At 47.1% G+C, this 15,901-nt stretch overlaps 1 protein-coding gene across 1 annotated transcript in view; it reads left to right on the top strand.

Annotated features, from left to right (window-relative positions):
* The window catches only part of znf423 (zinc finger protein 423), a 161,032-nt gene that overhangs the window by 19,200 nt on the left and 125,931 nt on the right, over nt 1-15,901 (top strand). The window contains 1 exon segment of the mRNA XM_046352421.1: nt 12,253-12,315. Coding sequence (XP_046208377.1) covers nt 12,253-12,315 — 63 coding nt within the window.

The following is a 15,901-nucleotide window of genomic DNA, read 5'->3' as shown; positions in this document are numbered from 1 at the left end:
GAGGTGGGGGTTGGATGGGAGGGTTGGATCTATGTGCCTGTGTCCTGTCCAGCAGGAAATTCCAGGCCCCCGCCCTCCTGGACCTGTAGACAGTGTGTGATTGGCCAGAGTGACCCGGTGCAGTGATAAGAGCCCCTGCAGGCCCCTCTCAGCCCCCTCTGTTCACACTTCCTCTGTGAACACAGCTAGCGCAAAGGAGCACCCTGGGAATTGCCATCCCTGCCATTGTGCCCACGTTGTCGTTTTATTATGGTTTGGTCAGGAATGGCAGGGCAGACAATGGGGCCCTGCATGCGTTGTGGTGAAGCTTTAGCTGTAGTGGGGGCGAGGAGAGGGGGGATAGAGATGCAGATTGACTGCAGCACTCAGCTCTACACTTCCATCACTTTGATGAATGACTTATAGCTGTGTAGATATTAGTTTTTAATGGCTTGTTTTCTCAGTTATGACTACATTGTTGTTGTCTTGCTGTTAGTGGTGAGTTGGTTTAGTCCTCCCCTGTGTTAGTCCCAACGTGCCAGTCAGTGTGTCTAGCTGCAGACGGCCCTGGTTGCTGGCCTTCTAGTCAGGACTACAATGATGTTCAGCTCTCTTCACTGGCAGAGGAATCCTCTTGTATTCCAGTCGCGTGTCTTTGTGTGTTTGCGCACAATGTAGTGAGCCGCAAGAGTCTGTCTAGCACCAAGCCCTAATCCCCAACTGTGTTCGTATGTATGAATGTATATGAGAGGATGAGACAGATCGAGTGGATGAGTCTCTCTTGAGTGAATGCGTGTGTAGGAAAATGAGAGAGAGAGAGAGAGAGAGAGTGTCAGATCATGTGAGCAGGACTGTGTGTGCGAGGAGATGAGTGTCGTCAGTAGTATTGCGTGCTCCCTAGGGGGGGGTTTGGTCCACCACATGCAGACTGCACTGTGCGTGTCCCCATCATTCTCCCAGCTATTAAAATCCATTAAGCCATGCAGAACAAGCCAGGCCTTTATCTTTTATTAATTATCTTGAAACCCAAGACTCTTTGTCTTTCCCTCTGCTGTGTCTGTGTAAAAGCCATTGGCTGTAGCTGAGAGGTGTGTCTGTGTAAAGCCATTGGCTGCACCTGTAGCTCGGAGGTGTGTCTGTGTGAAAGCCATTGGCTGCACCTGTAGCTCAGAGGTGTGTCTGTGGTCGTAGAGGACCATTTGGTTTGAAAAGACACAAGTGCACCATCAGTAAAAAGGACAGTAATCAGCCATTCTAAATAGTCAGGCAGCCCATAGATGTTACTGTTCAGTCGGTCTGGGGTTTGTTCAGGATGCATGCTATCAGTGTGACCCTGTGCAGTATGTGAGTTGGAGAGAAGTGAACACCCAAAGGCTTCTAAAAGAGGACAGCTCCTGTTGTACAAGGCTAATAGAACTAGGAAGTAGTGCACAGCTCCTGTTGTACAAGGCTAATAGAACTAGGAAGTAGTGCACAGCTCCTGTTGTACAAGGCTAATAGAACTAGGAAGTAGAGCACAGCTCCTGTTGTACAAGGCTAGTAGAACTAGGAAGTAGAACACAGCTCCTGTTGTACAAGGCTAATAGAACTAGGAAGTAGAGAACAGCTCCTGTTGTACAAGGCTAATAGAAGTAGGAAGTAGAGAACAGCTCCTGTTGTACAAGGCTAATAGAACTAGGAAGTAGAGAACAGCTCCTGTTGTACAAGGCTAATAGAACTAGGAAGTAGAGAACCGCTCCTGTTGTACAAGGCTAATAGAACTAGGAAGTAGAGCACAGCTCCTGTTGTACAAGGCTAATGGAACTAGGAAGTAACGCGCAGCTCCTGTTGTACAAGGCTAATAGAACTAGGAAGTAACGCGCAGCTCCTGTTGTACAAGGCTAATAGAACTAGGAAGTAGAGAACTGCTCCTGTTGCACAAGGCTAATAGAACTAGGAAGTAGCGAACAGCTCCTGTTGTACAAGGCTAATGGAACTAGGAAGTAACGCGCAGCTCCTGTTGTACAAGGCTAATAGAACTAGGAAGTAGAGAACAGCTCCTGTTGTACAAGGCTAATGGAACTAGGAAGTAGAGAACAGCTCCTGTTGTACAAGACTAATAGAACTAGGAAGTAGAGAACAGCTCCTGTTGTACAAGGCTAATGGAACTAGGAAGTAGAGAACAGCTCCTGTTGTACAAGGCTAATAGAACTAGGAAGTAGAGAACAGCTCCTGTTGTACAAGGCTAATGGAACTAGGAAGTAGAGAACAGCTCCTGTTGTACAAGGCTAATGGAACTAGGAAGTAGAGAACAGCTCCTGTTGTACAAGGCTAATAGAACTAGGAAGTAGAGAACAGCTCCTGTTGTACAAGGCTAATAGAACTAGGAAGTAGAGAACAGCTCCTGTTGTACAAGGCTAATAGAAGTAGGAAGTAGAGAACAGCTCCTGTTGTACAAGGCTAATAGAACTAGGAAGTAGAGAACAGCTCCTGTTGTACAAGGCTAATAGAACTAGGAAGTAGAGCACAGCTCCTGTTGTACAAGGCTAATAGAACTAGGAAGTAGAGCACAGCTCCTGTTGTACAAGGCTAATAGAACTAGGAAGTAGAGAACAGCTCCTGTTGTACAAGGCTAATGGAACTAGGAAGTAGGGAACAGCTCCTGTTGTACAAGGCTAATAGAACTAGGAAGTAGAGAACAGCTCCTGTTGTACAAGGCTAATGGAACTAGGAAGTAGAGAACAGCTCCTGTTGTACAAGGCTAATAGAACTAGGAAGTAGAGAACAGCTCCTGTTGTACAAGGCTAATAGAACTAGGAAGTAGAGAACAGCTCCTGTTGTACAAGGCTAATGGAACTAGGAAGTAGGGAACAGCTCCTGTTGTACAAGGCTAATAGAACTAGGAAGTAGAGAACAGCTCCTGTTGTACAAGGCTAATGGAACTAGGAAGTAGAGAACAGCTCCTGTTGTACAAGGCTAATAGAACTAGGAAGTAGAGAACAGCTCCTGTTGTACAAGGCTAATAGAACTAAGAAGTAGAGAACAGCTCCTGTTGTACAAGGCTAATGGAACTAGGAAGTAGAGAACAGCTCCTGTTGTACAAGGCTAATAGAACTAGGAAGTAGAGAACAGCTCCTGTTGTACAAGGCTAATGGAACTAGGAAGTAGAGAACAGCTCCTGTTGTACAAGGCTAATAGAACTAGGAAGTAGAGAACAGCTCCTGTTGTACAAGGCTAATAGAACTAGGAAGTAGAGAACAGCTCCTGTTGTCCAAGGCTAATAGAACTAGGAAGTAGAGAACAGCTCCTGTTGTACAAGACTAATAGAACTAGGAAGTAGCGAACAGCTCCTGTTGTACAAGGCTAATAGAACTAGGAAGTAGAGAACAGCTCCTGTTGTACAAGGCTAATAGAACTAGGAAGTAACGCGCAGCTCCTGTTGTACAAGGCTAATAGAACTAGGAAGTAGAGAACCGCTCCTGTCGTACAAGGCTAATAGAACTAGGAAGTAGAGAACAGCTCCTGTTGTACAAGGCTAATAGAACTAGGAAGTAGAGAACAGCTCCTGTTGTACAAGGCTAATAGAACTAGGAAGTAGAGAACAGCTCCTGTTGTACAAGACTAATAGAACTAGGAAGTAGCGAACAGCTCCTGTTGTACAAGGCTAATAGAACTAGGAAGTAGAGAACAGCTCCTGTTGTACAAGGCTAATAGAACTAGGAAGTAACGCGCAGCTCCTGTTGTACAAGGCTAATAGAACTAGGAAGTAGAGAACCGCTCCTGTTGTCCAAGGCTCATCTTATGTGCGGAGATCAAACCATAATTTAGTTACGATGTGTGTGTGTTCCGTGTACATGAGGCCTGATTGTGTGCCTAGCTGCGGACTGCGCCATTGCTGCTTGATGCAATGCAGTGTAGTGGGTGTTGTGGTAAGGGGGTATGGGAGGGTGATGCAGTGTAGTGGGTGTTGTGGTAAGGGGGTATGGGAGAGTGATGTTGTGGTAAGGGTGTATGGGAGGGTGATGTAGTGGGTGTTGTGGTAAGGGGGTATGGTAGGGTGATGTAGTGGGTGTTGTGGTAAAGGGGTATGGTAGGGTGATGCAGTGTAGTGGGTGTTGTGGTAAGGGGGTATGGGAGGGTGATGTAGTGGGTGTTGTGGTAAAGGGGTATGGTAGGGTGATGTTGTGGTAAGGGGGTATGGGAGGGTGATGTTGTGGTAAAGGGGTATGGGAGGGTGATGTTGTGGTAAAGGGGTATGGTAGGGTGCAGGGCTGAGGCGGTGAACCTGTAACAAACTGCTGCTGCCTGCCGAGTAGGCTCCCAGGGTGTAGGGCTGCAGTTTTGTTCTTAAAGAAATGCATACACACACTCTAGTATACACATACACACACTAGTACACATGCATACATACACACACAGGCCTGTACACTCACACACACTATCGGATGCATTTAAAAATTCATACAATCACACGTGCTCTGTATACACACACACACACACACACTCATGGACCTGCAAATAGGGGGCTGCTAATGGCTTCCAGTGGGAGATGGGGAGAGCAAGGTTTTATCCCTTAAGTGTAGAAGACTTAATCAGACAGAATGGCCGGCGGCCAGCAGCAGGACTGTGCAGCCCGCCCCTCCTGGCCAGGGGAGCGGCTCCACACACATTACGTATTCTGTGTCTACCTCTCCTGCAGACGGCTGCAGTGGAGCTGGGCCCAGGTGAGACTGCTCTCTGGTTAGGTCTGCAGAGCTCTCTCACTCACACACACTCCTTTACATGTCCTTCTGTTAGTGTTCATTATCCAATCTGCATAAAGTAGCAGCCTTTCGTCTCTCTGTCCTTTCTTTCTCTATGTGTCTAGCACTAGCCCTGTGTTCTACAGTGTATTAACGGAAGGTCTAGCCCTGTGTTCTACAGTGTATTAACGGAAGGTCTAGCCCTGTGTTCTACAGTGTATTAACGGAAGGTCTAGCCCTGTGTTCTACAGTGTATTAACGGAAGGTCTAGCCCTGTGTTCTACAGTGTATTAACGGAAGGTCTAGCCCTGTGTTCTACAGTGTATTAACGGAAAGTCTAGCCCTGTGTTCTACAGTGTATTAACGGAAAGTCTAGCCCTGTGTTCTACAGTGTATTAACGGAAGGTCTAGCCCTGTGTTCTACAGTGTATTAACGGAAAGTCTAGCCCTGTGTTCTACAGTGTATTAACGGAAAGTCTAGCCCTGTGTTCTACAGTGTATTAACGGAAGGTCTAGCCCTGTGTTCTACAGTGCATTAACAAAAGGTCTAGCCCTGTGTTCTACAGTCTATTAACAGAAGGTCTAGCCCTGTGTTCTACAGTGTATTAACGGAAGGTCTAGCCCTGTGTTCTACAGTGTATTAACGGAAGGTCTAGCCCTGTGTTCTACAGTGTATTAACGGAAGGTCTAGCCCTGTGTTCTACAGTGTATTAACGGAAGGTCTAGCCCTGTGTTCTACAGTGTATTAACGGAAGGTCTAGCCCTGTGTTCTACAGTGTATTAACGGAAGGTCTAGCCCTGTGTTCTACAGTGTATTAACGGAAAGTCTAGCCCTGTGTTCTACAGTGTATTAACGGAAAGTCTAGCCCTGTGTTCTACAGTGTATTAACGGAAGGTCTAGCCCTGTGTTCTACAGTGTATTAACGGAAAGTCTAGCCCTGTGTTCTACAGTGTATTAACGGAAAGTCTAGCCCTGTGTTCTACAGTGTATTAACGGAAGGTCTAGCCCTGTGTTCTACAGTGCATTAACAAAAGGTCTAGCCCTGTGTTCTACAGTCTATTAACAGAAGGTCTAGCCCTGTGTTCTACAGTGTATTAACAGAAGGTCTAGCCCTGCGTTCTACTGTGTATTAACAGAAGGTCTTGCCCAGTGCTTCCCAAACTCTGTCCTCGGACCCCAAGGGGTGCACGTTTTTGGTTTTTGCCCTAGAACTACTACACAGCCGATTCAAATAACCAACTAGTCATCAAGCTTTGATCATTTGAATCAGCTGTGTAGTGTTAGGGTAAAAACCAAAACATGCACCCCTTTGGGTCCGAGGACAGAGTTTGGGAAATGCTGGACATGGCTGCAGACTCAGGCTGGCTTTACTGCATGTACCTGAGCAGTCTCTTTGTCAATGCAAGGCCCTCCCTGGGGTAGACCGGAGCACAGTTGTTTGTGTGTGTTTGGGGTTGAATGAAGAGGCTGAGTGAGGTAGGCTCTTTGTCTGATCGGGGGTCTGGGTGTGTGCTCCGAGGTCCCCCGCACCTTGTTTGCGTTCTGTGGAGGAGCACACGCACCATTCCTTGGATAAATAAAAGGGCTCGTTTAGAAAGGGCGCGTTTGGAACACAGCGCTGTTCTCCCATCCCCCTTATGGGCACAGGGGCTTTTTGTCGGGTAAATTCACGCTCACTGTTTGTGAGGTCCTCGAGAATGGTCTCGTTTGATCTCTACCCTCGTGCCATTCGCTGCTACGCTGATTGCTGTGTTTCCGACAGCAACGCTACCCCAGCTACATTTGCTGGTGTGTCATGATGTTACAGCTTAACAGGGCCCAGAAATGCAAATATCAGCATGCGCTCCCACCGCCAGAGCAGCAATTAACAGAGGAATTTCAATAATATAGAAATAAATTGTGTGAAGGATTGGGTGGGTGTGTTTGTGTGTGTGTGTGTGTGTGTGTGGAGCTTTGTTTTTTTCAATCTCTTGAATAATAGTTTAAAGAGGGAGGGAGTAGGAGAGGAGCCTGCCCCTGTGATGCTGCTAGATACAGTGTGCTTCCTCTGGGAGCTAGGAGTTGTTAACCCTTCTCTACCTGGCTCAGATACTCTGGTTAACAGGCAGGTATTTAGTTAACCCTTCTCTACCTGGCTCAGATACTCTGGTTAACATGCAGGTATTTAGTTAACCCTTCTCTACCTGGCTCAGATACTCTGGTTAACAGGCAGGTATTTAGTTAACCCTTCTCTACCTGGCTCAGATACTCTGGTTAACAGGCAGGTATTTAGTTAACCCTTCTCTACCTGGCTCAGATACTCTGGTTAACAGGCAGGTATTTAGTTAACCCTTCTCTACCTGGCTCAGATACTCTGGTTAACATGCAGGTATTTAGTTAACCCTTCTCTACCTGGCTCAGATACTCTGGTTAACAGGCAGGTATTTAGTTAACCCTTCTCTACCTGGCTCAGATACTCTGGTTAACAGGCAGGTATTTAGTTAACCCTTCTCTACCTGGCACAGATACTCTGGTTAACATGCAGGTATTTAGTTAACCCTTCTCTACCTGGCACAGATACTCTGGTTAACAGGCAGGTATTTAGTTAACCCTTCTCTACCTGGCACAGATGCTCTCAGTATCATACTGACAGGTGTTAAGAGATGGTAGGGGACTGTTATAGTGGAACGGTCAGGGAAGAACACCAATACTGAGTACACCCAGTCTGTAACTTAGGTTCTGATTTGCGAAAATGGTCCCAGTTGGTGAAAGAGGGGCTGAACTACACCTCAGTGGTGTGTGGACTGGGAGGGGAGGAGGGCAAACGGGGATCCCATTCTGGTTGTTGAGTTCTAGGTACCGGTTTTCCGTTTCTCTCACAGCCCCGGTGTGTGTTTTGGCAAAGGCTGGTCAGTGTAAGTAGGAAACAGAGGGTATCCAAGGTAACTTACTGAAACATGTTGGATTCATTAGACCCCCCCCCCCCCGTTCCTCTCACAGGGCTGTTTTACTGTAGGTTAATGATGATGTCACAGAGCTTCTGAGGGAATTTTAAAACAGGGGAGGGACCTACTGTATATAAAGTAGTACTCTGCATATACTTCCCCTACCTTACATTCTCTCTCTGCTACATACTCCCACTCTCTCTGCCTCTATTTAGCAGTCTCCCCCTCCACTACTCTCCTACTCTCTCTGCCTCTATTTAGCAGTCTCCCCCTCCACTACTCTCCTACTCTCTCTGCCTCTATTTAGCAGTCTCCCCCTCCACTACTCTCCTACTCTCTCTGCCTCTATTTAGCAGTCTCCCCTCCACTACTCTCCTACTCTCTCTACCTCTATTTAGCAGTCTCCCCCTCCACTACTCTCCTACTCTCTCTGCCTGTATTTAGCAGTCTCCCCCTCCACTACTCTCCTACTCTCTCTGCCTCTATTTAGCAGTCTCCCCCTCCACTACTCTCCTACTCTCTCTACCTGTATTTAGCAGTCTCCCCTCCACTACTCTCCTACTCTCTCTACCTGTATTTAGCAGTCTCCCCCTCCACTACTCTCCTCCTCTCTCTGCCTCTATTTAGCAGTCTCCCCTCCACTACTCTCCTCCTCTCTCTACCTCTATTTAGCAGTCTCCCCCTCCACTACTCTCCTCCTCTCTCTGCCTCTATTTAGCAGTCTCCCCCTCCACTACTCTCCTCCTCTCTCTACCTCTATTTAGCAGTCTCCCCCTCCACTACTCTCCTCCTCTCTCTACCTCTATTTAGCAGTCTCCCCTCCACTACTCTCCTCCTCTCTCTGCCTCTATTTAGCAGTCTCCCCCTCCACTACTCTCCTCCTCTCTCTTCCTCTATTTAGCAGTCTCCCCCTCCACTACTCTCCCCCTCTCTCTACCTCTATTTAGCAGTCTCCCCCTCCACTACTCTCCTCCTCTCTCTACCTCTATTTAGCAGTCTCCCCCTCCACTACTCTCCTCCTCTCTCTACCTCTATTTAGCAGTCTCCCCTCCACTACTCTCCTCCTCTCTCTGCCTCTATTTAGCAGTCTCCCCTCCACTACTCTCCTCCTCTCTCTTCCTCTATTTAGCAGTCTCCCCTCCACTACTCTCCTCCTCTCTCTACCTCTATTTAGCAGTCTCCCCCTCCACTACTCTCCCCCTCTCTCTACCTCTATTTAGCAGTCTCCCCCTCCACTACTCTCCCCCTCTCTCTACCTCTATTTAGCAGTCTCCCCCTCCACTACTCTCCTCCTCTCTCTGCCTCTATTTAGCAGTCTCCCCCTCCACTACTCTCCTCCTCTCTCTACCTCTATTTAGCAGTCTCCCCCTCCACTACTCTCCTCCTCTCTCTTCCTCTATTTAGCAGTCTCCCCCTCCACTACTCTCCTCCTCTCTCTACCTCTATTTAGCAGTCTCCCCTCCACTACTCTCCTCCTCTCTCTGCCTCTATTTAGCAGTCTCCCCCTCCACTACTCTCCTCCTCTCTCTACCTCTATTTAGCAGTCTCCCCCTCCACTACTCTCCTCATCTCTCTACCTCTATTTAGCAGTCTCCCCCTCCACTACTCTCCTCCTCTCTCTACCTCCCGCTGGCTTCAGGGTTCACATGAACAGTGCTATGTACACATGGGACGCAGGCAGGGGGAGGACATCTGGAAATAAATAAATATATCCTCTCTGCTAATGAAGACGAGCAATTCCCCACGGTCACGCTTTTATTAGAATGGTGTTTTTATCTCTTTCTAATGATCGTTATCTTTATCTCCCCCATTCTCTTTTTTTTCCTCTCTCTCTGTCTGTTTCTCTTGCTTTGTTTGGCTGCCTGGTGATCGTGGTGTGAGGTCTGTCTCTATCCTCCGCTGGCTGTATGTTTCTGGTCATGTGGGCTGGGTCTCGCCCGCAGGACCAATCTCTCCGGGAAACATCTGTATCCCGTCCTGTGTCCACATCTCAAGGGCCAAGCCCCAAACCCCGGTCCGTCAGCACTGGCATTCCCCTCCTTTTCCCCGTCTCTTACCTTGCCTCTCCATAGCAACAAGACGGTGTATGGTTCAGTGTATAGTGTGAGCATCTGCATTGCCTCTGAACTCTATCCCAATAATTGCCTTCTGCATTCTTAAATGTAGTGGAATGGAATCTATGGAATCTAAATGAAGGTTAGAAAACATAATGTAGCAACATTTGGAGATGAATCATTCCAGGAAAGCCCAGACCAATCAATAGGTGTCTGTAATCTCCCCCATCTCTAAATTAGTTTTTTTTAAAGCCGGTAATGATCCTGTCTGCTTCCATCAGAGATGGAGGTTTCTTCTGAATTTACACCCAGTGCACTATAGCTCTGTGTGGGAGGCTGGGGCCTGGTAGTGTCCCGAGCTTCACTTGTTTTAGCTGGGGAGCTGTGTGTACAGTTATGTGTGTGGATGGGGTTGCTGTGTGCTGTTGCCTGCAGGTAGCTGAGTGCAGTAGTACTGGGTAGTTGTGTTTGTAGAAAGAACCATCTCACCACCTCTACCCTGCTCTGCTCTCCTCTCTGCCTGACTACACTTTAATATTCCCCCTCTAATGAAGCGCTAAATGGAGGATGAGTAGAGCTCTGATTGGGTGTAATTTAGTGCTTTACCTCCTCTGCTGGGAAAGCAGTGTCTTTTAGGAATGAACAGGTCCACTGCAGAATAGACTATTTAAAGAAGATCAACTGACTGTAGACTTTGACCGCCGTTTGTATTGGATCTAGCCTGTGTTATGACACAGTGGGGTTTAGACTGTGTCCTCGTTCCTGAGAAAATGCCTCATTGGGCGTGACAAATTAGATTTTTTTTCCCATATAGTATAATTCCTGTATATGACAGTCCAAATAGTGCCTTGAATCCCTCCCTGAGCACCTGATGTATGAGCCATAGACTGCAGACAATACCTGGTGTTCAGTAAATGTCCTCTAGGAGGATCTAAGAGCAGTCTGGGCCCGTAACTACTACAGTCCTAATGGGACCTTGGTCCAGATCCAGCCCATAGTTTCCCCCAAACACACCTGAAGAGTGATCTCTCCTCAGATACACCCAGAGAGAAGTAACTCTGTGTCTTCTGTACTATGGGAATACTCTCTGAATGGTGAAAAGGTACTACTGAGAGACACTGCCCAAGCTGAAGCTTTGCCATTTGGCAGCTCAGACTCTCTCTCGACAGTCCTGGCTAGCTCAGGGAAGAGAAAGAGAAATAGAGAGGAATAGTGAGAGATGGAGAGAGATGTTATGGTGCAGGACCAGAGTTGACCCTAGTCTTCCAGGGGCTTGGGAGCCTGCTGGGTTTTAGCTCTAGGCCATCAGCAACAAGGCCAGTCCTCTTGGAGTCTGGCCGACACACTGGTCCCAACTCTGGATATCTGGATCGCACTCATGAAATGAACATGGGATGGTTGAAGAATGGAAAACAGGGTCTGTTGCCCTTGGCTTTGTTGGGGAATATGAAATACAGTGTTTCTGGTCTGGTGAGGAGGCCACTCTGACCACCCTGCTGAGTTCTGCCTGGACAAACCAAGAGCATGAGTGGAAAATGGACTGGCCACTGCTTAGTCCAATCTGCACACTCAGACCATGAAGAGGAGTGTGTTATTTTTTCTGGAATGGGTCTGTTAGTATTTTGGTGTGGAATAAGCTTTTTATTTTTCCTCAACTTTATTTCAACTTCGGTGGGGAATTCACACATTAACAAAAAAACTCCATCTCTACGTACTAGCTCTGGGACTTTTTTACCACCTCCTCTCGCTAATAAAGAAAACAGTTTTGACAGTTTGTTTTCGTGGCTTCTACTAGACTGTTGTTGGCCCATACCCTGGGCCATGGGGTTGAGGGGAAGGAGGGGGGGGGGGGTGGTCCTCATTGTGTCCTGACTACTGCCATTTCCTGTTTGTGTGCCAGCGGTGCTTCCTTCCTCTGCAGTGCCCAGGAAAACCTTCAACACACCTTCCTGTTCTGATCTGGTTTCTGTTGTTACATATCTCACACCTCTGAAATTAGGACATCAAAACAAGGAGAACACATTCCCAGTCAGACAGACAGACAGACAGACAGACAGACAGACAGACAGACAGACAGACAGACAGACAGACAGACAGACAGACAGACAGACAGACAGACAGACAGACAGACAGACAGACAGACAGACAGACAGACAGACAGACAGACAGACAGACAGACAGACAGACAGACAGACAGACAGACAGACAGACAGACAGACAGACAGACAGACAGACAGACAGACAGACAGACAGACAGACAGACAGACAGACAGACAGACAGACAGACAGACAGACAGACAGACAGACAGACAGACAGACAGACAGACAGACAGACAGACAGACAGACAGACAGACAGACAGACAGACAGACAGACAGACAGACAGACAGTGATGTTTCTCCCACCCAGCTAATGAATGATTGAACACTTGTTTTGAGGTCTTGTGTTTTTAAGGCATTGTCATGTAGATGAAGAGGAACCAACAAAATGATGTAGTCCTAAAGATACTGTATGTATTTCTAAGCATCCCTCTCTTTTGTCTTTCTCTCCTTCTTTCTTTCCCCATCTCTCTAGCGGTAGAGGAAGGCGAGTCGTCGGAGTTTGCAGGGAACTGGGATTCATCGTCTGTCCAAACAGGTATCCGCTTTGTTATTCGGAAGTGTGCAGCCTGCCAGGCAGCTGTCAGATCTGCGACACAGATTAGATTCTATATGTCACATTCCAGGTCCACCGCCAGACTACCCACTGAATCAGAATCTTTAATATCAATTCCACATGGCCCAGAATGTTCTGCTCTGAGGGAGAGGGGGATGAGAGAGGGAGATATGGCATGAGGGAGAGAGAGATTTTCACAGGACGCTAATGTCCAGGCCTGCATGTGAGAGCAGACAGGACTCTGGGGCTCCAGCAGTCTCACATCCTGTTTGAGGTTTTGGTGGTAAAGTAGCTGCACTGAATCAACTCCCCTGTCCTCCCTCCCTCCCAGCCTGCTTTATCCAGCTATTCACATAGGGCCTATAGCACAGCAGTGGGATGGGTTCCTGATGGGCCCAAATAGCATCATGGTGATTGCAATCAAGTTCATTTGTTAAGGATTCCATTTGATTAATGCATGGCACCCACTTCAATGTTCTTTACATGCAGTGCAGACCCACAGTAACAGCCATGGAGTCATTGGTATGGCTGTACCTGGAGATGATGCAGCAGATAAATGGACCCATTTTTACAGAACACGGTATGAGGATGGTGACTGACTGATTATGGTGACATGTTGGCCTCTAGTCTTTGAGTCAGCCCAACATTATGAAGAAGAATATTTATTCTGTTATTTTACAGCAGTGAGAGATAAGAGAGCTGAATGTTCTTTATCTAAATGGTGCTCTCTCTCTCTGCCCTCCCTCCCTCCCTCCCTCCCTCCCTCCCTCCCTCCCTCCCTCCCTCCCTCCCTCCCTCCCTCTGTCGGTTCTTTTGGGAGGGGGAATTGGAAAGTGAGGCCCTGAGGGTGTGATGAGGCAGGGGCTTCTGGTGGGGGGGTTGGGGGGTGCTGACTGAGGTCCTGGGTGGCTGGAAAGTGCTTTATGTGTGAGATACAGCAGGAAGGGGAGTCCCAGTGCTCTCACTAGCTCTGCTCTTTTCCTCCCTGCTGTTTCTCTTCACCTCTTCCCCACACACACACAGACAATCTCCTCTATCATTCTCTCTCCTTGTGTTTGTTTGTGCTCCTGTGTTCAGGCTCAGGGGGGCTGCCCGCCATTTCTTATTTAAAAATCTAAAAAACCTTCCTTCCCTTTATTCCCTGGGAGATGATGTCGACAAGGACACTGGCAGGCTTTTGCTGGTATTAAATTCAAATATTTTTCCTTCCCTTCTCTGGAAAATGTGTGTTGAGTTTGGAAAGAGCAGCGGGGGGGGGGGGGTTGAGGGACGAGCCCCCCCCCACCCCTGAGGGCCCCTTTGGTCTGTCCCACAGGAGGTGCCTGCCTACCCCCTCCTCTCCACATCCCACCCTCCACCCCAGCCTCCTTGAGACAGAAAAACAACACATCCCTCCCTGGCCCAGAGGGGGAGAAACGGAAAAGAGAAAAGACAGAAAATGAGCCAGGTCTGACACTGTAGACCAAGAGAGGGAGAGGGTGGAAAGCATGGAGAGGACGAGTGAGATTGAGTGAGGAAGCGAGAGAGGGGGGGGGGGGTTGGATAGTAGTACAGACGCTTGTCATTCCTGTGGAAGGAGGAGGAGGGGCCGTCAGTGGTGATGTTTTAATAAGTGCCACTAGAGCTGTGAAGTTCAGCCTTGTTTTGCTGGCTTCCTGTTGGAAAGACCCCACTGCTTCACTGTCTGATAGAGATCACCAGGGTTAAGCACACAACACAACACTCAAATCAAATTGTATTTGTCACATACTTCATAAACAACAGATGTGGACAAACAACGAAATGCTTACAGGCCCTTCGCAACAATGCAGAGAGAAAAACATGGAGAAATAATAGAAAAGTAATAACAGGTCAAAATAAATACACAATGAGTAGCGATAACTTTGCTATATACACGCTATGCTACAGGCAGAATTTTTGCGAGGTGACGGTTTCTCCATGACCTCTTACATACACAATCAATGCAGACACACACACACTGCACCCTGTCCATGTGGACTGATTCATGGTGGAAAAAGTAGTCTCATATCCCTGAGCAAAGGGCCGATAAGGGGCTGTAATGGAGCTGAATTAGATTATTTCATTCATTTCCTCCCACAGCCATTGGCTGGCCGTTGCATCAGCGACACCAATGAGAAGGACCTCCCCCCCTGTCATTACACCATTGGGCTGTGGCTGTTGTCTGTGACCTCACTGCTGAACAAAATGGTGTTCTCGCTATAGGAACAGTATGGTGTTCTCTCTATAGGAACAGTATGGTGTTCTCTCTATAGGAACAGTATGGTGTTCTCTCTATAGGAACAGTATGGTGTTCTCTCTATAGGAACAGTATGGTGTTCTCTCTATATGGTGTTCTCTCTATAGGAACAGTATGGTGTTCTCTCTATAGGAACAGTATGGTGTTCTCTCTATAGGAACAGTATGGTGTTCTCTCTATAGGAACAGTATGGTGTTCTCTCTATAGGAACAGTATGGTGTTCTCTCTATAGGAACAGTATGGTGTTCTCTCTATAGGAACAGTATGGTGTTCTCTCTATAGGAACAGTATGGTGTTCTCTCTATAGGAACAGTATGGTGTTCTCTCTATAGGAACAGTATGGTGTTCTCTCTATAGGAACAGTATGGTGTTCTCTCTATAGGAACATGGTGTATAGGGTAGGAACAGTATGGTGTTCTCTCTATAGGAACAGTATGGTGTTCTCTCTATAGGAACTATAGGAACAGTATGGTGTTCTCTCTATAGGAACAGTATGGTGTTCTCTCTATAGGAACAGAAATGGTGTTCTCTCTATAGGATAGGAACAGTACGGTGTTCTCTCTATAGGAACAGTATGGTGTTCTCTCTATAGGAACAGTACGGTGTTCTCTCTATAGGAACAGTATGGTGTTCTCTCTATAGGAACAGTATGGTGTTCTCTCTATAGGAACAGTATGGTGTTCTCTCTATAGGAACAGTATGGTGTTCTCTCTATAGGAACAGAATGGTGTTCTTTCTATAGGAACAGAATGGTGTTCTCTCTATAGGAACAGAATGGTGTTCTCTCTATAGGAACAGTATGGTGTTCTCTCTATAGGAACAGTATGGTGTTCTCTCTATAGGATCAGTATGGTGTTCTCTCTATAGGAACAGAATGCTGTTTTCGCTATAGGAACAGAATGCTGTTCTCTCTATAGGAACAGTATGGTGTTCTCTCTATAGGAACAGTATGGTGTTCTCTCTATAGGAACAGTATGGTGTTCTCTCTATAGGAACAGAATGGTGTTCTCTCTATAGGATCAGTATGGTGTTCTCTCTATAGGAACAGAATGCTGTTTTCGCTATAGGAACAGAATGGTGTAAGGACAGTGCAGCAGACAGAGATGCTAAATGAGATGCTAAGCTAACATTACAGGCACCAAAGGCATAAGCATCACAACACATCCACCCATTTTTAGAAGAAGAAAGTTTCTAGAAAGACTTTTGTTATTGAAAACATATCAGACTTCCAATCCAACAGTCAGGGATTCAATTAGATTAAAAAACCACGTGTGCTGTAATTTGGAGGATGTTTCCACGATAGTTTGAAGG

Source organism: Oncorhynchus gorbuscha, linkage group LG01 (assembly GCF_021184085.1).
Source record: "Oncorhynchus gorbuscha isolate QuinsamMale2020 ecotype Even-year linkage group LG01, OgorEven_v1.0, whole genome shotgun sequence".
In the NCBI taxonomy this organism is placed as follows: domain Eukaryota; kingdom Metazoa; phylum Chordata; class Actinopteri; order Salmoniformes; family Salmonidae; genus Oncorhynchus; species Oncorhynchus gorbuscha.
The sequence above is the reverse complement of the archived record's forward strand: the minus strand, read 5'-3'. Positions and strand labels throughout refer to the sequence as shown.